General features: G+C 37.2%; 1 protein-coding gene across 4 annotated transcripts in view; it reads right to left on the reverse strand.

Moving 5' to 3' along the window:
• Positions 1-23744, reverse strand: part of Psd3 (pleckstrin and Sec7 domain containing 3) — a 468534-nt gene that overhangs the window by 103922 nt on the left and 340868 nt on the right. For all 4 annotated transcript variants that reach the window (XM_071610547.1, XM_071610548.1, XM_071610549.1 and 1 more), the window contains one exon: positions 17856-17899. In XM_071610547.1, coding sequence (XP_071466648.1) covers positions 17856-17899 — 44 coding nt within the window. The remainder of the gene's footprint in view (positions 1-17855; positions 17900-23744) is intronic.

The raw sequence follows: 23744 nt of genomic DNA on the forward strand, positions 1-23744 counted from the left end.
ACAAAACAAAAAAACTTGGGAATCAATCTAACAAAAGAGGTGTAAGACCTCTACAACAAAAACTACGGAACACTAAAGAAAAAAATTAAAGAAGACCTTAGAAGATGGAAAGATCTCCCTTGTTCTTGGATAGGCAGAATTAATATTGTCAAAATGACCATACTACCAAAAGCATTATACAGATTTAATGTGTGGGGCACTTGTGTGAGCACATAGTTGTGTGAAGAATAGTTGCAAAGATAATAAAAACATTTTCCAGATCAGAACTGGAATATTGATCAACCTGGACTCAATGGGAAGTTATTGCAGAGATTCTAACATTGGAGTCTGACAGTAAAGAATAAGGATAAGTTTACTAGGCAGCATTCACATTTATACATGAATTTCCCATTTTTCTTCATTTTGGGAAAATATCCATATCAAATTTATAATTTTAACAAATTTTAAATGTACAATCTGTGGTGCTAAGTGTAATCACATTGCTATGCAGCCGGGCGATCCCGATCCACCTCTAGAATTTTTCTTCATGCCAAACTGAAGATTTGTGCTTGTTAAAATCGATAACTTCCTAGTCCCTCCTTCTCCCCAGCCATCAGTAATATCTTAATTACTGTTTATGCTTAGTGATTATAAACATACAGGCATATTCCACTCACTTTTTATGCTTTTTACAAATCATGTTTTTATTTTTCCTTTTTTTTCTACCATCATTTGGAATTTCTCCTTTGCTGTTTTTCAAAAAAGATTTTCTAGAACAGTTTTAGGTTCATACCAAAATTGAGTTAAAGATAGGGATTTCTTATATACCTCCTTCCTCCACAATCCTACTATGAAAACATCAGAGAGGCACATTTATTACAACCAATTAACCTACACTGACACATCATTGTCTCCTAAGTGTTAGCTTTTGATGTTGAATTTTTACAAATATACAATGTTGTTTTCTACCTTCCAGTATCATGGAGACTATATTCACTGATCTAAATGCCTATTCATCCATCCTGCTTAACTCCTGGCAATCACTTTTGCTTTCATGAATGCCTTCAGTGTTGTATCTAAAGTCATTACTGTACCCAAGGTTATCTAGATTTTTGTCCTATCTAGTATGAATTTTCATAGTTTTTTTTTTTTTATATTTAGGCTTATAAGCAACTGAAAATTAACTTAAGATGTAAGGTCTGTGTCCAGATTTGGTGGGCAGGGGGAAGGGAATGTGAATATCTACTCCCTCCAGAACCATTTTTTGAAAAGACCGTCTTAGTTCCTTTGTCAAAGACAAGCTGATTATTTATGTCGATCTATTTTTGGACTCTCTACTCTCTTCAATTGATTGATTGGCATATCCTTTCACTATACCACACTGTCTTGATTACTACAGCTTTATATAGGTTCTAAGGTTGGGTAATATCAGTTCCTTGACTATTCTTTTCCTTCGATATTGCATTGGCTTGTCTGGGTCTTCTGTCTCTTCATATTAACTTTAAACAGGAGTCTGTCAATGTCCACAAAAATAACTTGCTGAGATTTGAATTGGGATTGCACTAAATCCATAGATCAAGTTGGGATAGACAGACATTTTGATGGTACTGAGTCTTCCTATTCATGAACGTGGAATATCTCTGTTACATTCTTTGATTTCTTCCATTAGGATTTTAATTTTTGCAAGGTGCCAAAATAAATGGTATTTTGTTTTTAATTTCAAATTCCACTGGTTAATTGCTGGTATAATAAAAACAACTGATTTTTGGGTAGTAATCTTACATCTTGCAATAATCATTGATTACTTTCAAGAGTTGTTTAGAAAATCATGCCATCTGCAAACAAGGTCTTATTTTTCCTTCAGAATGTATATGACTTTCATTTCTTGTCTTCTTGCATTGGCTAGGATTTTCAGCATGATGTTGAAAAGCAATGGTGAAACAGGACATTCTTGCCTTATTTCTGATCATACCAGGTAAGCTTAAACTTTTTCATTAAGGATTTAATAAGGATGATGTTTGCTGTAATTATCAAATTAGAGGGTTTCTATTTCCAGTTTGCTAGTTTTTCTTCTTTAATAATGAGTGTAGAAATTTGTGAAAAGCTTTTTAAAAAATATTTAGTTGTAGATGGAGATTATATATATATAAATTATGTGGTGCTGAGGATTGCACCCAGTACCTCACACATGCCAGATGAGTGTGCTACCACTGAGCCACAACCCCAGCCCAAATTTGTGAAAACCTTTTTGTGCAACTATTAAATATATGAATGTGTGGTTCTTCTTAGTTCATATGATGGTTTTCATTAGCTGAATTTAAAATGTTGAACCACTTTTTGCCCATTTTGGATAAATCTCAAATAGTCGTGGTGTGTAGTTCTTTTTATATATTTTTTGAATTTGATCTGCTAAATTTCATTAAGGGTTTTTCAACTATGAGAGATACTGGACTATAATTTTCCTTTCTTTTAATGTGTTTCATTTGGTTATTATAGCAATTCTATTAGAATGAGTTGAGATATATTCCCCTTGTTTCTACGTCCTAAAATATACAGAATTGGTAAAAATGTGTCCAAAACAGTTTGGTAGAATTTACCAGTAAAACCAACTGGGTATGGTGCTAGTTGGGAAGACTATTAATTACCGATTCTATCACTTTAATAGATACAGGCCTAATTAAATGTTCTGTTTGTTTTTGTGTGAGTTTTGGCTAAGGATATCTTTTAAGAAATTGTTTCATTCCATGTTGATTATCAAACCTTTCGGCATAGAGTTGTGTATAATATCCCTTTACCATACTTTCGATGTTAGAGGATCTGTAGTTCTATCCATCCCTCCATTTCATGTCTGATATTAGTAATTTAGGTCTTCAATCTTTTTATTTTAGTTAACATAACTAGAGATTATTAATTTCATTGATCTTTTCAAAGAACTGGCTTTTGGTTTTGTTGATTAACTCCTTTAATTCTCTGTTTTCAATTTCATTGATTTCTGCCCCAATTTTTATTTCTTCTTCTTTTTGTATTTACTTTGGATTTAAATTGCTCCTCTTTTTTAGTTTCCAAAGGTGGGAACTTAGCTTGTTGATTTGAGATCATCCTTCTTTTGTACTACATGCATTAAATGCTATGAAATTAAGCATTTACAGTTTTCCCCTGTATCCCACAAATTATAGTAAATTGATTTCCATTTTCATCTAGATAAAAATGTCTAAAAATTTGTCTTTAGAGTTCTTCTTTCACCTATTATTTAGAAGTTCTATATAATGCTCAAGTATTTGGGGAATTTTCCAGATGTCTTTCTGTTGTTAATTTGTAGTTAAATTCCACAATGCCCTGAGTGCACATACTGTATGTTATTTTTAAAATTTGTTGAGGGTATATTTTATGGCCCAGAACGTAATGATCTATTTTGGTGAATATTCCATATGACCTTGAGAAGAATATGTATTCTGTTGTTATTGGATAATGTCATCTGTAATGTCAATTATGTACAGTTGACTGACGGTGCTGACTAATTTAACAATTTTCTTATTATTTGCCTGCTGGATCTGTCAATTCTTATAGAGGGTTTTTGAAGTCTATCAGTTTTTGCCTCACACACTTTGACACTATTGTTAAATGCACGTACTTTAAAGATTGCTAAGCTTTCTTGGAGAACCAAATCCTTTACTAATCCAATACCGTTTTATCCTTTATTAATTTCTGACAGAAATTAATATAGCAACTCTCATCTTCTTTTGATTATTGTTAACATAATATGTCTTACTCTATATGCTTACTTTTAATTTATACACACATTTATATTTAAAATAGGTTTCTGTGAATTTTCAGTTCACCAAGTTGCAATTCTTTTTTTATTCAAAATTGCCCCTGCTTAGATGTTTTTCCTTTGTGGCTAATTTCAAGATTTTCTTTTTATCTTTTTTTTTCATTTGCATTTATTATTCTTAGTGTTTTCTGAGCGACCTCAGGTTTGTTGCCTGAACCATTTATGGCTTCAAATACTTCTTTTTCATTGTCTTATGGTCTTTCTTCTGATAATACCAAGCAGTTGCACACTTTCTCTATTTGGGCTGTTTCTCAGATATTCTGTTACTCTGTTCTTCCTCTAAGTTTCTGGTCTTTTTCCTCTTTGTTTTTCCATTTTGGAAGGTTCTATTGATGTCTTCTCAAGTTCGAATTCTTTCCTCATATACATGCAGTATATCCTCACAAATCCATCAAAGATACTGCTTGTATCTGCAAGCATTTTTATATGTAGCTTTTCTTAGAGTTTTTATCTCTTTGCTTACTTCTCTCTGTTCTTAAATGCTGTTTACTTTATCCACTAGAGTTCTCAACATCTTCATCAGAGCTGTTTTAAATTCTTGCTCTGATAACTCCAACATCCCTGCAATATCTGATTCTGATTCTCATGCTTGTTCTGCCTGTGCAAACTGTGTTTTCTCCTCATTAGTATGTCTTTGGTGACTAGGCCTTTGGGAATATGGTGAAGGTGTGAGGGGAGGGGAAGCACCCTACCGCCTTGAGATGGTCCCAGTGTTCAATGAGCCTGTGTCTGTGAACTTCCATGTGCCCTCAATTTTCACCCCTCATGCCCTTGGATTGGAGAAGGCAGCTAACAAGGCCAGGTAGGCATTTCTCCTTTCCCATATTAGCCAGGCTTTATGAAAACTAAATAGGCTCTAGTAAAAGAGTTTCTCTTGAGGGGAGACCTTCTCAAGAATGGAATGCTGAACTGTGCTTCAAAAATGTTCCTTTTCCTCCACCCCTGCCAGAAGCCTGGGAGTTTTCTCCAGTATTCACTGTGATGCACTGATTGAGCTCCTAGAAGTAAATGTGCTCCACCCCATGCCTGCAATTGGGTCCCCCTGGAGTTTCCACCTTTCACACTTGACTGATATGAGCCAGAAATTTGTCAATTATAGTCAGTTTTCCTATCATACTAGAATTTTCCATGCTGGATTCTGCTTGGGAATTTTCAGTTCACCAAGTTGCAATTCTTTTTTTATTCAACAGTCCTTCTGTCCAATTTTGGGGGAAATGGCTTGCTCTGAGACTTCACTTCTCCAATTAATCTAGAGAGTTATTGATTTTTCAGTCTGTTCAGATTTTCACTTGCTAAGATTAGTGTTGACTTCCAACCAGAATTTGCTTGGTTATTTTAAAACAATATTTATGTCTGCTCATAGTCTCACTTTAATCATATCTTTTCCCTGATATCCTTTATTTTTTTGTTTTTCTTCAGCTGAGTTAAAAGCTATCTTAGCTTCCCCCTACCCCTTTGAGTTCTTTCTGTACCATGTTTGATTTTAAAGTTCTCAGAGTCTCATCCTGATTTCTTTCTGAGGCATTAGATGCTCTACTGTGTTTCTGTTCCTGTAATCTCTTGCTCTCCCAAGATCTGATATTTAAAGTGTCAAGGTATCACTACTGTATTCTGTGGCTTCCACCACTCTGAGATCAAATTATGCTGCCATTCCTCATCTTTTCTCAGTGTCGGGCAAAAAAAGAAAAGAAAATGTCACTTCAGTATGACACAGACGGGCCAGGATGCTGTGAAGTTCTCTTTTCTAAACCCCATCTAAAGAAGGGAACAACCAACGATTAGACTTCTTCCTCTGGACTTTGCCAAACCATGCCAGGGAGGGTAACATTGCTATGAAATTTCCTACTATTTTGAATATAGCTTTTATTTCAAGTTTGCTTGGTTACTGTAGATCTTTGGTTTTCAGTTTAGATGAACTTATTTTACTCAAAGTCTTAATTATTTACTTAGTTTCCATGAAACAAGAAAGATCTGGAATTCCGAATCCACCACCTTGCCCATTTTCCTTTTTTTTAAATTCTGGATTTTCTTGGTGGAATTAGTTGAACTGTGCACTGTGCCTGCATCACCCACCAAAGATAGTGAAGTTCTAAACCCCACTATGCACAAATGTGACCTTACCTGGAAATAATATGATGGACCTGAAATAATATGATGGACCCATTGGAGTGGGCCCTAATCCAATATGACAGAGGTCCTTAATGAAAGGAGAAATGTGGAGAGTAGGACACAGAGAGAAGGACAAGGATATGGAGAAAACACAGGGAGAATGTCATCTCCAAAACAAGGAACCCCTGCAGCCACCAGACACTAGCACAGAAACTGGAGACATAACCCTCACAGCCCTCAGAAGGAACCAAACCTGCTCACATCTTGACCTTGGACTTTTACCTCTAGAGCTGTGAGACAATAATTATGTTTTTAAAGCCAGTTTATGACATTTTTTGTTAAGGTAGCCATATGACACTAACTCATTTAGATATCACAGTACCACTGTTGCTTCTGATTAATTCATCCTTTCTGCAGTGGGGTATGCCCTAGAGAATAAAACTCAAGACATTTGTGTCTGAGTACTTGTTTACAAACAAGCTCCACTGTGCCCAAGGGAAGCTATAGCACCTCTTTAAGTCTAAGTTTCCTCACATGCAAAATCAAGGCTTGCTCTAGGTCAGCAAACACAGGCTGTGAAGGCCTATCCAGGGAGTGGGAGACCAGGATGAGCAGAGAGGTCTCTGGAATCCTCGCTGTTGCCTTGAATCCATTGGATTCCATGACCATAGGATTTTGTAGATACTGATCAAGGCATAAACATACAAAAAGATCAGGAAATCTCATGTTTCTCTACAGCAGTTGACGCCAAACGGAAACCTATGCCTATATAAGTTTAGGCCAAATGCTACCCAAACGCCCTCTTCTCTTCAACATAATGCGTATACTCCAAGACATGGCATGCAAGCCCTTCACAACAATAAAACTGAGGACATTTGGGGGAGTAGATGGAGGGCTACAAAGCAGCTCCTGTTCTTTGCTCCTTACATAGGGAGCAGAAGTCAGTAGCCCCATTAACCTACTTTTGAGTGACTCACAAACTAGGTGAACTCTAGCCTGGCCCCCACTTTGCTGATATCAGGCAAAGCAATCTTGCCCTGTTGCCTTACTGTGTGGCAAACATGGTGGAATAGGGCTCACCTCTGCCCCTTTAGCTCTGGTTTCTCAGTCTTGATTGAGTTAAGTTGGTGAGTTAAGGGGTCCAGTGGTCACTCAGGTCCCACTACATTCTCCAACGTAACTTTCTGAGGGAACTTTGCACTTTGGGTCACAAAAGTGATGCTTGATTCATTTGACTCAAAACTTGCTCTGTGTACATTCTCTTTTAGCCAAAAACATCAAAGGGAATGGGGTATGAATCAGGTGCCAAACTACCTTGCTCTTCTCCAAGCATGACCCATTTGTAACTTAATGTTCTTTACCTCTAAGACTAGGTATTATCATCTCAGTGGAATACCAAGGTCCAGCCAGGTGAGAGAACCTATGAAAGTAAGAACTTACTTTAAGTGGTCACACCTTATAGGATTCCGGGGGTGAGGGTACTCCCCAATTTAAATTTTTTTATAGGCACTCTGTCACCCATAGGAATGCCTGTGGAACATGGCAAGCAGCAGGAGGTCAAGCCCTGCTCTCTTCCAAGAAGGAAAAGCCTAGAAATAGCATCCCTCAGGGCATATTCAGTGCTGGCTCAGCAGTGATCAGAAGCTCTGAGCTTCCGGGAGGTGTGCTAGGCAGTGGGGATATCATGATGGTGAAGACTCCTGAAGGAACTCATAATCCAGCAGGGGAAATACACAGAATAATGGGTCATACATTTTGTTACGAAATATTGTAATATGTGTCTCAACAGAGATGTAAAAATCGGTGCAGAATCAGAAAGGAGGGAAGAGTGGCAGTTAAAAATGCTTTTGGGGTGATGGAAATGACATGATAGATTGTGGTAAGCAGATGACTCTAAATGTATTTTTTAAAAAAAACATGGAATTGGACACTTGAATAAGGGCAAATTTTATGGTATATAAATTACAGTTCAATAAAACAATAAATATAACACGGTGATTAAATGTAGAACACTAAGTGGTTATCATTCCAATTTCATGATCAGATGATTGTTGAAAAATGAGGTGAAGCATAAACTTATTAAAAAAAAAAAGTGCTGACTTATCATGAGGTTCCTATCATACCACATCATTTTATGCCAGGAGGCAGGATGAGTTTAAAATAGATCTGTCTCTGTCACTTACCCAAAAAAAGGGCGGGGGGGTGGTGGGGGGGAAGCAGTTAAGTTTTAAAATTCTGCTGAAAATATAACATCTTATAGAAACCTCTTATTTTGGCATAAGTATTTTAAATGTAAAAAGGAGATTATTAAAAATGTTAAGCCCTTTAACACCAAGAAGAGTGCTGTCAGATGTAAGGAGGATGTAGGCTTATAACTCGGCTTTCTAAATAAAGCGTCTGGCTGTATAACAAGTCTAGTGTGCCTTCCAAAACCAAGACAAACCAACTGTGGATATGAAGACGTTTTTTAAAAAAAATTTTGGAAATACAATGAGGTCAAGCCAGATGCTGGGTTTCCAAAAGATCTACTGGAAACTTTTTTGTTTGTTTTAACATCTTATTTTACTTTCATTTACTTGTCTTTATTTATTTATTTTTTATTTTTATGTGGTGCTGAGGATTGAACCCAGTGCCTCAAGCATGCTAGGCGAGCACTCTATCACTGAGCCACAATCCCAGCCCCTGGAAACTTCTTAATATCAGAATAGAAATAACTTCATTATTATTAATCTGACTAGTTCAATTTTTCTTACATTCTGAAAATGCATGTACATGTGCATATTAAAGTGTACAAATACACATATGCTCAGTGAAAGCTAACCAAATATTATCTAAAATATTCAAGGCAATATATTAGTCATTGAATGATTCCAAGTCATTGAGAAACTGTTGTCTTTCTTCTTGTATCATTCTTAAACAAACATTGAAGACTTAACAAATGATGCAGATGATATAAAATTCTATGTGATCATAATAGGAAACAGACTTTCTTAATAGCCAGTCTCCAAAATTATTTATACCTCAGTGATTCTAAAATTACTTTAGGACAAGTAGGCTATCGACATTACAGCCACATTCTATCTGCTCACCAACCAGTGTGCTCTGTGTCTTCTGAAGTTGAAGATATTGTAAAGTAAAAATATTTGTAAGGTACATCATGTTCACTACCATCTTTATATTAAAACTGTTCTCATAATAAAATCTTTAAACATTCTAAGGTCTACCTCAATCTCATCACCGAGAGATTCACTCACACATAAACGAGATAATGTGTCAGGTGTTTGGTTTTTTCCCCAAAGCAAAGAACTGGGTAGCCAATCTTTCCCGTTTTTTGTATGACTGAGTTCTGCATATTTAAGAAAAACATACTTTACATTGAGGAAACAAGTACTTACAGATTAAATATTAAGTGTGAGCTATAATTCAGGTTCTTAATAAAATTACAGAACTGTATGAGGGAATTTTTTCTAATTCTAAACCTTGAAAATTTTCTTCCTTTAAAGGAAACACCAAAATCCAGCAGATTGATCCATGTCCAGTAAGATTTCTAGCTAATAAATTTTTAAGTAATATTAATTCTTCAGCTCAAATCTCCAAGTCAAAGGTCAATTTTTCATCATTATGACATTTTCCCATTACTTTTATTTTTTAATATTCAATGCATTTTCTCCAAATTTATAGATCAATCAAATCAATAATTATCCTCTATGTAAACTACATGTGTATGTATTTACTCTTAATCTTCATAGATATTATCTTCTAGATTTGTGGTAAAATATTAACATCAGAATTATTATTTTACAAGAATGTAGAATGTGAGATGTTCCAACAGAGCAGCCATAGGGGGAACATTCAATCTAACTCCAGTATTTCACTGAGGCAGAAGACATACCAAGGAAGCATGGCTTAATAGCATGAGCACCCAAATGGGGAGCTGGAGAAGGAATATTCCTTCTTTATAGTTGTTACTTTTTCCTGTTGAGTTCTTACCAACACCTCCTAATGCCAACTCTCCTAATCTCTTTTCCCATATACGCAAATTAAAATTTGTTCATAAATTTACTAAATCTTCTCTATCTACAACTTCTCTTTGCCCTAGTTTTTTCATTAGTCAATATGGCCAACCTACAGATGATTTTTTTAAATTTTTATTTATTTTTTGGTGGTGCTGGGGATTGAACTCATGGCTTTGTGCATACAAGGTAAGCACTCTACCAACTGAGCTATATCCCCATCCCTTACAGATGATTATTTTGAAATTTAAAAATGAGACTTACTTTTGCTATAGTATACTCACTTAAGTCCTGGTCCAAACTGTTTAGATAGTTTTCCTTCATTTACTACTGAGATACACAATTCTGATTAAGCAATTTCATATATCTAGATTCACCAGGGCATTATTTAATGTAACTAATTTAAAAAAGGAAATTACCATGAGGTATCTGGTTTTGTTTTATTTATTTTTGTGTGTATATAAATAAAATAATTCTACCTTGAGGTAAAAAAATGACACACATACTTTTCTTTAGGCTATAAGGCCAAACCTAAAAAGTACACACAAGGAATTTCACCTTTTTTGGCTGGATGATTATAATGTTAGAATTTTTTTTTTTTAATGAAGAATAATCAGAAGGAAAGAACAAGGAAAAAAAAGAGCTTAAATAGTAGGCAACATATTAAGTTACAAGGAAGGCACAAATAGAAGGTAGCATATCATAACCAGTCTAAATAAAAAACAAAACTGTTGGATGGAAATAAAACCACTTGTCCCCCCTGGAAGACCACTTTCCAAGAGCAATAACTGAGATTGCAATGTAATTAATATGTATTATTTCTGAAAATACAATTAAAATCAATACTAAGTAAACTATGCAAAGGAATCTTTTTTTTTGGAAAAAGACTTTTTCAGAAATCACACAGCAAGAAGAGTTTGGAAGCAGATAGTAATGTCAAATTCAGACCCCTTGCACTGAATGAGAACAAGTTACTCCACTGCCCTAAAACTCCCCTACAACATAGACCAATACACATTCTCGGCCAAAAGAAGCAGAGGAAATCTCTGATGTTTTTTCTACTTCCTGATGGCAGGGAATCAGCCACTACATGGGCAGCTCTGGTTTCCTGAAAAGACCAGCCATGATTAAAATTCCCAACAGAGAAACGACAAAGATGCCAAGCATCAAACCACCGATAGCTCAGAATCATACTTTGAAAGCTGAAGGCTACTGTTAATGCATGATCAGAGGGATAGAGAGAGCCTAGTGTGCTACCACCAGGCCAAATTAACCAGGACAATTCACTGTGGGCAGACAGGAAACAGTTTAATTTAGAAGCAAAGGCCACAAGGGTTTTAAAATGCTCTTGGTACAAAATGAGTTGCAGGGCAATATAAAATAGTAAAGATTAATCTGTGAAGCAAGGTTGTAAAATGCTTGTTCAGAGTTAAAAGGAGCAAATGTGCAAACCGATAAGCAAGATCAGCACAGCTACAATGGAATCACCAGAGGACACAAGTACAGGCGGGACCCCTGGGCTGACTCTGCCTACACCTAGCTTCACTGTGCCTTAACGTGAGCCTGGATACATGAATTTCCATTATTGTTGTTTTTTTGAAAACCACAGTAAGGGAAATTCCTTGTAGACTTTAAATACTGTTTGTTGTTGTAGTATAACAGCAATAAACATGGAGGTCAAAAGGTAAGATGTTCACTAACTTACCTAAAGAATAATAATACTGCATTTATTGTACTTTCCCATTTTTTGAAAATTCAGCTAAATTTGAAACAACTCTAACCAAAGTTATAAGCTCATATTTTATTTACCTTATCCTCCCCCATCCAATCAGAGTAATTATTCAGCATTTTGTTGTTGTTTTTTAATCTATGTTATCTACTTATGTTACCTTAATTCCAAGGAAAATGCCTTAATGCTATTTACACTTTTGTTCTCCCCTAATTCACAACATACTAGTTGAATGTAGTTCAACAGCTGCTTCATGAACAATGAACCATGGTGCAAAGGGACTTAGAGAACTGGTGCATGTCCTACCCCATGTAGCCAGGCCCTCTTGCTAGTCAGGGGACTCACTGCACTATCACCACAACTTCATGTTTTTGTCTTTGTATCGTTCTTCCCCTCCTCTCAGGCTGTGTTCTCGTTAGGCACAGAAGGAACTACTCACACCTGTATCAGGGGCACAATGCTGGGACCCAGGATGAATTCAAGATCCTTACTCCTAACTTTCCTGGGGGAAAACACTTGTAATTCCATGAGCAGTTAGTAAGACTGATAAACTGGTAAAAACCTCTGGTTTGCTCTATATCAAAAGCTGGCACAATCCAGGTACCATCACTACTCTTCAAAGCCTGTATACTACTATGTGGCTACAGAACCAGGCAACAAGGCACAGCCTTGGGGAGCTACAACACCAGGGAGACAAATCCTTTGCTGCCACTAGTAGTACATCTTTGGGCCAGGTGAATGTTTCTTGATTTCACTTTTCCTCACATATGAAATGAGGACACTGGATTAGATCAATACTTTTCTAATATTAAATGAAACTTAAATTAGGTATTTTTAAAAAGGTAAAAGTGGAACTGTGTTGGTCAGTTGAAACAGACATGATTTGGAGGATGCAGAACTGGGACCCTCTCCTCTTTTCCCTTCTCCTCACTCACAACTAGAGAGGACCCTGAGACATCTTCCCCGGAATCCCCAGGATCCACGGAACCCAGCTAGTAAGCCAATGAACTAAAGTCCACTAGATGGTCCCGCTAGTTAAAATATTCCATGGCTCTATAATTCACTTTATCAAAGGTTCTAAAGTCAACATCAAGATACTTTCCATGCAAATACATTTTATCCTACATATTTTTGCTACAGCGCCATCTTTCCTGTAACCATATTCTAAACTATACACTTGTTGACTTATCTTTCAAGAATGCAATCTTTGAGTATTATTAATGGACTTTCTATACTCCCAATCCCCATGCTGGGGATTAAAACCAGGGTCTTGTGCTCACACACTGAGCTACACACCTAATCTTTTCTATAGACAATCATGGATCTTCATTACATATCTGAGGCAAAGGAGATTAAGGAAATGATACACATGTGTCAATTAAAAAACTTACAGTCTGATGATACCTTATGATAAAGAATTATAATGGGAAGTAAAACTGATGGTGTCATCAAATAAAGTAAAATGGACCTTTAAGGACTGAGATGATTTCTAATTGGCAAGATCAGGCAAGACTTCAAGGAATGGGTGTTACCTAAACTGGGCTGTAAGGTAGGGCAGATACAGATGGCAAGTAAAGGTCACTCCACGGAAATGACCAGGAAGCCATAGGACAAGCACAGAGAACTGTATCTAATGGTAGCCGGGTTGAAATGAGAACAGCATGAAGACAATAATGAGGAACAAATGAGATTACAGGCCAAGTGCACAGGGACTAACTGAAGTTTACCACACAGGGATGTTTCAAATGGGTTAAGGGAAAGAGACTGGGTTAACAGGGAAAAAGTATAAATCCCAGGAGGAGGAGGAGGAGGAGGAGGAGGAGGAGGAGGAGGAGGAGGAGGAGAAGGGGATGGGATGTGCACTGCAGCCACTTCAGGAGTGAAGAGTGAGTGGAATCAAAGAGGACAGGGGCTAAAATCCAGGTAAGCACTACTCTGTGGCTACCTGGAATGGAGAACCTACAACAAAGGTGGGAGACAGATGATGACTGCTAAGTGCTGGCAGAAGTGTCCCATGGAAAATGCATATATTGAACTGAAACATGGGGAAGAGGTCAGAGTGGAATTTTTATCTTGGAGATCTTTTATAGAGATGGCAGATGAAGTTTCAGGAATGAATGAGATTATTAAGAAAGAGACTATATGGAAAGAAGACACGTCTAAGCACTGGTACCAACATTAATGGGTTCTAGGTGGAAAATGAGTTGGAGGAAGAATGGTTGGAAAGGTCCTAGGAGAACTGAAGAGCACAGTATTATGACAATATCCATGCACATACAAGTTTAAAAAGGAAAAAGCACAGCTCCTGATAGAGCACATAAACTGAACAGCAGTGTCCTCTAAAGTGTGTTCTAGAGACCACTAATTTTAGTGAATGTTAAAAAGTGCTTTGTGATCAAAGCAGACCCGGTGATTTATAAAGCAGAGGGACTAGACTAGCCCTTCATCTCTGGTCAAAATTTAAAATACACATCAGATTGTTAAAGGCCAAATCAGCTGGGAAAAAAGAAATCTGTGTAACTTTTGCTTGTAGCAGTGGTCCACTTTATTCTATGAAAACAGCCCTGTTGCTCTGCCAATGTGGCTTATTTTTAAAATGGAAGTGTTCTTTCTCTTCCCCTCCCTAATCTCAGGGGCAAACAGGATTACCATTTTCCCCTGTCCTAGGCAGAGTTATCTGTCTCTGGGCATACAACTCAGCATAGGAATTAAATAATTTAGACTTCAAAGATGTCTCCAGAAGATCTAAGAAATTACTATTTCCCAAATTAACAAGTAAAATACCCCCCACACATACCCTCCTGTGGAAGGCCAACCTTCCTGTGACTGAGTTACACTCCCCAGCTGGGTGCTGAGGCGCTCAGTCACAGAAATGGGTGTGTCTTGCTACAGCCCCACGGGTGAAGCTATGATCACCTGTTCCTTTGTAATATAACCCCTTGCCCTGTTTAGGATAGAATCTTCCATGGAAGTGCCTTGTGTGTGTCCCCTCCTCTTACTGTGCCCTTGGGTGTGGCCTACCCAGGTGTCAGTCAACCTGCTGACAGTGGACATCATGAAGATAGACTCAGCCCCCTGAAACCTGACCCCTTGCCTCATTTGAATAGCTTCTCCTCAATAAAAGGGGTCAGCGCGTGCTCTCTCTCTTTCTGTGGACCCTTAAGGTCAGAGGAGCCGTCACAGCAACCCCAAAGAAAAAGGTATTTGTGTCTCTTGTGTGGTTATTTCGTGCAGCCCAGTTAGCCCAGTTTAACTAGAGTGACCCCTGAGCCTTTTAGTCGTGAGAACAGAAACCCGGCACCCTCCCCTGACAGGGAACCCTTGGAATGCAGCCTTTGAACCTCCTATTTGTATATTAATTTATTTATTAGAGCTTTATAGATCCTCCATTCCCTTGATGAACAGAATCAGAATTTTTACCTTGGAGATCTTTTATAGAGATGGCAAATGAAGTTTCAAGAATGAATGAGATTGTTAAGAAAGAGACTATATTGAAAGAAGACATGTCTAAGCACTGGTACCAACATTAATTGGTTCTAGGTGAAAAATGAGTTGGAGGAAAAAGTGGTTGGAGAGGTCCTTTGGGAGAGGAGTAACCCTGTATTTCTTCTTTCTTAGCAAAGCAATAAGGCTTCTTTAGTCTTTTTTCAAAACCACACCCTTGTAATTGGATTGGCCCTGGGGACAAGGACAAGCTTTTCAGTAACAGGCTCATCTGAACCACAGACTGTTTTATCTCCATCAGATACTTCAATGCTGTTTCCATAGGACCTCAGTTGAGGAAAGTGCTATGTATAATAAAATTCAGAACTTTGGAACTGGGAAGGACACTTGTGATCATTTAATCTAATCCCTTTATTTTACTACTACAGTGCCTTATTGTATTCTTTAAAAGCATAAGAATGTAGTATATGTACAGGCATATGAATGAGAAATTTAAGAAATAGAAACTGGGGCTTTAAAAGCTACAGCATTAGGTAGGATATTATGACTATCAATTGGAGTATTAGGAAAAAAAAAAAGACCCTACTACACTTTTGGTTACATTAAGCTCAATAACTGCTCCATCTATCTTACAGAATGGGAAACTGAGGCCCCAAGCTTACTTGGCCTGTGACCCAACTAGTACATGGCAAAGCTAGAACTCAAACTCAACTTTATCTGACTCTGAAACCTGGGTTCCTGAACAAAATGCTCTGCTGACTTGACAAAAGGACACAGAAGAATTCAGCTCTTGCATACACTATCATCCATCTCTCGCCCTCTTGGATAGGACTCAAGATAAAACTTTCTTGCACCACGTCCCAACTGTACATAAATATATGAATAAAATTCATATATATAGAAACATATAGAAACAAATCTGATGTGTTAAAAAAAACAAGATTTAGAAAGCAGGTTCTCGGGAGCATAATATTTGCTTTGTAAAATAATTTTGTAAAATCATCCTCAAAATATTCTCTTGTCCAGTGTGAATATATTTACAATTACTTCATTTTTATGAATTTTCTCTAGAGAGTATATTCTGCATAGATCAGGATATGCCTTCAGCATTTCAGCAAGATTCTACATATGTCATGCACAGAATTTTTCTAGGAAACATACATTCAACTATGAGATATAAATCCAAAATAATTATTACCTTGGATTTTGTACCATAGATTCTTAATTGTCTTGAGCTTTCCTTGAAATGGCACACTGTCTTTAAATGAGACTCATCATGTATGAACACACAGACATATAAGCCATTTATATATATATGCAAATATACAAGTCTTAAACTTTGACTCCTTAATTTAAAACAGTACCATAGAACTTTGCAGTTAGTAGAAACTTAATTTGAGCAGCTTTACTTTTTTAAAAATTAACTCTAGCATATTAAATATGAGACTAGTTATCTGCTAAACCACTTTCCCCCAAAGTACATGTGAAAAACAAGATTCATCTTCCAAGTTAGGATTCTATAAAGCTGACTTCACTATAGATTGCTAAGCCACTTGGTTTAAAAAAAAAAAAAAATCACACACATACATACACACACACACACACACACACACACACTCCATTAGTGGAAATAAAAAATAAAATTTGCATTAAGCTCATATTAAAACATATTTTGACATAATATCTCAATATTTGATCAAAGATTTAGTGAAGATTCTTTCATAACAATTTTTAACAATATTTTTTCAACTGTTGTATTGATTAGTGAAAATTTAAAAAGAGAGGTATTGTCTGGGCTAGAGTTGTGGCTCAAAGGTAAAGTGCTTGGCTAGCATGTGTGAGGCACTGGCTTCGATTCTCAGCACCATATATAAATAAATGAATAAAATAAAAGTCCATCAACGTCTAAAAAATATTTTTAAAAAGCAGTATTGTCAATTTATGTAAAGCTAACTTACTGTGGTACTAATTTCCAAAATGGGTACCTTGAAACACTACAATTTTACTGTCAAATAGATTCAGGAAACATAGAAACTTCATTTCTCTTGATAATATACAATGGCACTGTATAAGCCTCCTGAAAGGTTTTAAGCTAAAAAAATTTTTACCTTTATTTAGTTCATAGCTTCTCAAGCTTATCTATCCAGAGACTGCTTTTCTTTTTATGGTTAGTATCTATCCATGTCCTTGTATGATAGTTTCATAGGAAATAGGATTAGAAAGGTTTGATTTATGATGATAGGAAGGAGAGAACTAAAATTAAGTAGTGCACCCAAATCATGTGTATTGGGTTTTGAAATAAATACAACTTTATCAAATTTTTTTTCAGAATGCTATTTTTAAAGGACACATTAACAATACAATGAATTGGGGCTGGGAATATAGCTTAGTGGTAGAGTACCTGCCTAGTATGTGCGAGGCCCTGGGTTCAATTCCCGGGACTGCAAAAAAAAAAAAAAAAAGTGTGTATATGTGTTACATGTACATACACGTAAATAAAATTGTTCACAGAGCAACCAGATTAAAGCAAAAGCATTCTGCATGCCAAGAGGAAAAACAAACAAGAAAAATCCACACTCATTGTTCACTAAGGTTTTACACAAGTAGTTAAGACACTTAGTGTAAAATAAGAGCTGACAATACATATTTAATGTCCCTCTGAAATCACCTCCGAGGCATGAAGACAGAAAGTAGGAAATAAAGGGAGTTGTTCATTATTAAAAGGTTGACATCCATCCAGCATACTTACACTGCCCATTCCAGCTTCTCATTCTTGATTGAGTTGTACAGAGCCTGTAAAGAGAAAAAATAAGATTGAATTATTGTTTTCATTCTGTTCCATATTCTGAATTCAGCACATGACCAAAGCTTTACTGAGTCTGCAAGTAACTCATTCACACCTTCCCAGTCTGACCATCTGAACAGGAGGGCCTGGAGCCCCTTGCCAACGCTCTGGGAAGGTGAGGAAGAAATAAGTGGGGCAAACAAGTGCAAAGTGAGCAGAGTTTTATGAAACACTTTCACAACTAGAAAATGTCTTTTATAAATAAAGACTACCTGGCTAGGGTTGTGGCTCAGCAGTAGAGCGTTCGCCTACCCGTGCAAGGCGCCCTGGGTTCGATCCTCAGCACCACATAAAAATAAAGGTATTATGTCCAACTACAACTAAAAAAAATATATATATTTAAAAAAAAATAAGACAACCCTATGTATTATAAAGTAAAATTAGATGTGATTAAAATTAAACTCATTCATTAAATTAACTTACAGTTTCATTAATTTAGACAAATATTGGTGGTACTCAGGTTCTTTTTTTACCTATGGAAGACTTCATGGCATCTAGATAAGATGCATGGAAGGGGGCTGAAGCCAGATATGGAAATGTATTTCAATACCAATGACTTAAGCAGTTCTTATTGTTCTAATGTCATAATTCTGCTTTACAGTGAAGTATTATACTGGTTCCCGTGTGTGGTGGTGGAGGGAACAGAAAGCTTCCTAGGGTCTTGGTAACAATAAGAACACAGTCAAGTCAGCCTAAGACTGCTTCCCCGATTCTCCTAGCCCCAGCATTACATATAAAATCCTTATAAATCAACTTATTCCATTACAACGACTACCTGGAAAAAATGCTTTAAATTTTGAATGAGATATTACAAAGATAAAACAAGTGTATTTCTAAGATATAAAACCACAACAGCAAATTAAACTGAAAAGAACTTTATGTATAATATTATTATTACACTGGAACATTTTTTTCCTTAAAGGACTTGGACCTATTACAGCTTGAAGGTTTTGCAAAGACTTTGAATTAGGAAAAAAAGAAGGAATTAGATGCCATACAGATCCTCTTTTACACAAGGAAAGGCGGGATTCAGAACCTGCCTACCAGCAGAGCAGTGGTAGAAATGCCTTGAATTCCTATCTTCTCCCTCTTAATATGTCTCATCCCAGTGTCTGCGTGCAGAAAGACTGCACGTAAGTATTGAATTCCTTTTTCATCAAAACACTTCCAAATCTAGTACAGAAAGTTATATATTTTCTATTACTTAAGACTCAAAACATGTATCCTTAAACACTATTTTGACAGGTAATGTGGAAGTTCTCCAGTATGGCATAATAGTTTACTGACTAATGTGATAGTGAATACTAATCAGGACACATTTTATCCTTATTAGGACATGGTAAAGTATGTCTTCAGACAATGAGAGAACTACAAATTAAAACAAAGGATAAATTAAAGTGCAAAGAACACACTATAAATTAGATGTTCTGTTTGAAAAACTTGAAATTTACTAAAGGACTCCAAAAGCCTATGACATAGCTCATGTCTCCTGAAGATGAACACTTAGGAGGTGCAGAGTGTCTCAGGACTTTGCTGGACAAATGCCTTTTAAATGGATTCTATTACTTGTCTGAGCCATTTTGAACCCACCAGTAATAGTGGGCTGGGAAACTGCAATTGAAAAGAGAAAGATCACTGAAGGCTCTTTATCTCCTAGCATACTCAATATTGCGCAGAGTAATTCACCAGGTGGCAAAGATCTTTTTAAAGCTGATTATAAAGGTAGATGGAAAATTATATCTGAGCATCTAAAGATTTTCTAATACATTCAATTCTTCCTTTCAACAGTTTCTTTTCAAATTGTTTTGCACTTGAGGGTATTTGCTTTACAAGAAATGGAACTCGACAAAAATCTCATGAAAAGTCACTCATTAAATTCATCAGACCTGTCATCAGACTTGTAGGTCAAGTCCTCACCCTGGGTTTATAATAATTTTTTTTTTATTGTAGCATGCCAAATCTAAAAAGGTAGATGCTACCCGATCCTTTATAATTACAAAATCAGAAAGGTATTTTCCTGATTCTCTGTAGTGTTTTATCATGAGCCATTAGTGTTATTAATAAAAGGAAGATGGTTTACAAAAGCAGTTAAAACTTCCAGACCTGGCTCACAAGTTCTATGCTTTTATGCCCAGCCCAGTTAGAAACCGAGTGCCCATGTCTGCTCTTTACCTCCTACCCAGCGGTCAACCTAGACTCCATGATGCACCATATGATCTATCACTTCAAGCAGTTTTGTTAACACAGGTTGAGCATACCTAATCTAAAAATTCCAAATCCAAAATACTCTGAAATTTGAAATGCTCCAAAATTGGGACCTTTTTGATACCACAAAAAGGTAAATTCCATACCACTAAATTTGGTTCATGTCATACACAAAACTTTAAAACACTGTATAAATTTACCTTTAGTCTATGTGATTAGTGTATAGAGAACAAATTCCATGTTTAGACTAGAGTCCCCCCTCAAGATATCCTATTATGCCTATGCAAATGTTCCAACATGTGAAAAAATTAAAAATCTGAAATACGTCTGGTCTAAGCATTTTGGATGATGGATACTCAACCTTTATCTTCAACTTTTTTGTTATGTTATCTGTTGTATCTGAAAACATGTAACTCTTAACTAATCCTACCCTGACTTCTTTACACTGACATCCTGTGTACGAATCAAGGTTTCTTGTTTGTTTGTTTGTTTGTTTTAGTTTCAAGTGACAGATACCAAAACTAGGGATAAGGGGAACCTGAAAGTTTATGTAGCCAAATCATAGAAAGGTATGGATGGAGCTAGCCTTAGGAATACAGGAATTCAAAGACCTCTTTCTTCTTCCCACCCCAGACAGGTCTTGTCCTTGTTTCTCTGTAACACAAGAAAAGTGTCCACTACAAGCAATGCCTGTCCACATCCTCTCTCTCTCAAGAAGAGAAAACAGTTCTTTCTTTCCAGTGTGAAAACTCCCAGATAGAGTGTCTCACTGTTGTAGTTTTAGGCACCTGTTCTTCTGAGAACCAGTCTGTGAGCCAGGTAATGAGGCACTATGATTAGGTCTAGCTCAGAAATCAAGGGCTCTGGGGAAACTGTTAATGGGGGTAGGGGTGGGATACTGTTGATCTAACCATTCGCAAAACCTTCCTGGACTGCAAAACTTCCCCAATTTGTGACCTATTCAACCATACTAGAAAAAATTAATAGCACAAATTGATACCACTAGATATTCACCATTTAACTTCATTATAAGCCACCTTAACCTCTTACCTCTTCTCTATAAATGCATCTGCACACTGGCTCCTCTTCTCCTTTCTAATAAGAGAAGGAACAACACAACGGAACTGCTAAAAGGAGCCTGAGCTCATGAAACAAACACTTCCTTACATGAGGAAAATGAAGCCCAACGTGAATTAAATCCTCAAGGTCCCATACTTGGTTTTCACAAACTCTGACTCACAAACTACTTTTTTTTTTGGTGCCGGGGACTGAAACTAGAACCTTGAGCACACAAAGCATGCATGCTACCCTGCCTGAGCTGCAGCCCCGGCCGGGCTCTTCATGCTTGCTATCAACTAACTACGTTGTCTCCTCCTGAGACCACACTTGGCAGTACTGTGTGTGCCTGGCTAAGTGAAGGCCCATGCTGTGAAGGAAAACGGGCTTGTGCCTCTTAGAATTGACTCGGATCATGCTGGTCACTGTAAGATTCTATTCTTCAAAGATGAGCTTTCACAGGAGCCATTGATGTTAGGACACATGCTTTATGTGCTTTTGTTGAGTGAGGTCGATGGGCTTGCTGCAATGATCCTACATTTCAGTCCACTTAGGACCCAAAGTATTTGCCACCTGAGTGACTAAAACTGGGTATGGACTGCAGCTCAGGTAAATAACCCTTCATACAGCTGGAGATAAGTCATCCGGCCTAGCCCAAGAGGGAGGGTGTGTCACCAATGTGGCATGGTAGTTGGGGACAGGTGGAGAGAGGTGCTACAGCAGCACACGTGGATACATACAGAGAGGCAATAACCTGCATGGAGGTCCAGGAGATGTCCAGGGCCTAATCGCTGGAACCTTGGAATATTACCTTATATGACAAAAACTTGAGCCGTGTAATTAAATTAAAGAACCTGAGATGGGGAGAATATCAGGGTTGCCCCTAAATGCAGTTGCAAGGCTCTTTATAAGAAGGCAGCCAGGACAGATTCAGAGAAGAAGGTGGCATCATGAAGAGGAACAGAGAGAGCAGAGTGACCAAGACAGGAGCCACGGTATGCTGGAAACTGCCAGAAGGTGGAAAAGGCCAGGAACAGATTCGCCCCGAGAGGTGTACAGCCCATTTGACAGCATGTTGTCAGACTTCAGGCCCCCAAACCATGGTAGAATGGATCACTGTTCTTTTTAGATGCCAAGCTCGTGACAATTCGTTACAGCAGCCACAGGAAAGTAATACACCGAAGCATAAGTGAAAGGCAAATGTATCTGAGAAACAAAGGTTAGAGGTCGATTTTCAGAAATAATTCCAGGGTCAGCCCTTAGACAAAACAGTCTTTTACCATCGTGATCTCATTTGAAAGAATAAGCATACACCCCCAGAATCAGTTATGGAGCTTTAAAAATATTGATTACCATGTTCTGCCCCAGACCTACTGAACCAGCTTTCTAGGTGAGGAATCTATACAGAAATTATTTTCTAATGCTTCCATGTAGCTCTGAGATGAAGCTGTGGTTAAAAATCACTGCACCTCATTAGTTTACCAATTTATTCTCCAACTCAAATTTTTGCAACTTAACCCAAGAGCTAGAGAACAATCTTATATCTCTAGAGATAACCAAACAGAACAGAACGATTCTTCAAATTTCAAGATCATCATTTTTAAGAATGAGAAAGCAAAGTAAACTGCTTAAATTACAGAGATCAAGGTATTTTGGTCTAAATTTACTTTTAAGCCTTTGTTCCCCACTTTTGATTGCTTTTCAATGATGATAAAATGCAATTTTATTCAAAGCTCAGCACCGTCACTGACAGCCCACACAGGCTCTGAGGTTTTTCTCCATTACCAAGTATTGTGTAACCAGGAGCCTGTCTCCCCAGAAGCATATTTTGCATAGTTGATGGAATTCATAAATTTTAGTTAAGCTACCTTCTAAATTTCAATGGACTTTTTTTCCTCTGTGGTCTTTGATTCATTTTGAAAAGTATGGAGGAAACAACAGAGCCTCTACTTTCAGTGAAACTGACAGTGACCATGGTGGAATTTGTACCAAGAATGAGGATAGCACCAACACCATATATCCCTTTCTTCAAATGCAACACTGGTTCATGCAGATCTTTAGAGCAAGACAGTTTTCCAGTGAAGAATTAAATGTGCCCCACTCTGGCATTAGTATAAGAGAAAGAACATGCTTGAAAAATGTACTGGTTAAAAACTGATGATGAAACCAGTTACCAGATGAATGTCAAATTGCTCAGAAAATCTCAAAGAAGACCTTAAATCACTTTTTTCACTTTTCTTTCTTAAGTGGCAGAAGGCAACTGTCAAGCAGAATTGAAGAAGGAAAAACAGCCCCAAGCTTTGAACATGAGAGTATCACAGGTAGATCCATCTTAGGGAGAAGAGCTTACTGAAGATGAGCTTCTGGACTTGACTTCCCTTACACTACTTGGGTCCCCACACTCAGGCAGTCTTCGTGTACCCTAGTTTAAAGAACACTCTGCATGGAAGGACATGTATTCACAAGCCGCCTGTTGGGCATTCAGCTCTTTGGCTCTCATTCAGAGTGACAGAAGTGTGCCTCCATGTGGTT

This window comes from Marmota flaviventris, chromosome 3 (assembly GCF_047511675.1).
Source record: "Marmota flaviventris isolate mMarFla1 chromosome 3, mMarFla1.hap1, whole genome shotgun sequence".
In the NCBI taxonomy this organism is placed as follows: domain Eukaryota; kingdom Metazoa; phylum Chordata; class Mammalia; order Rodentia; family Sciuridae; genus Marmota; species Marmota flaviventris.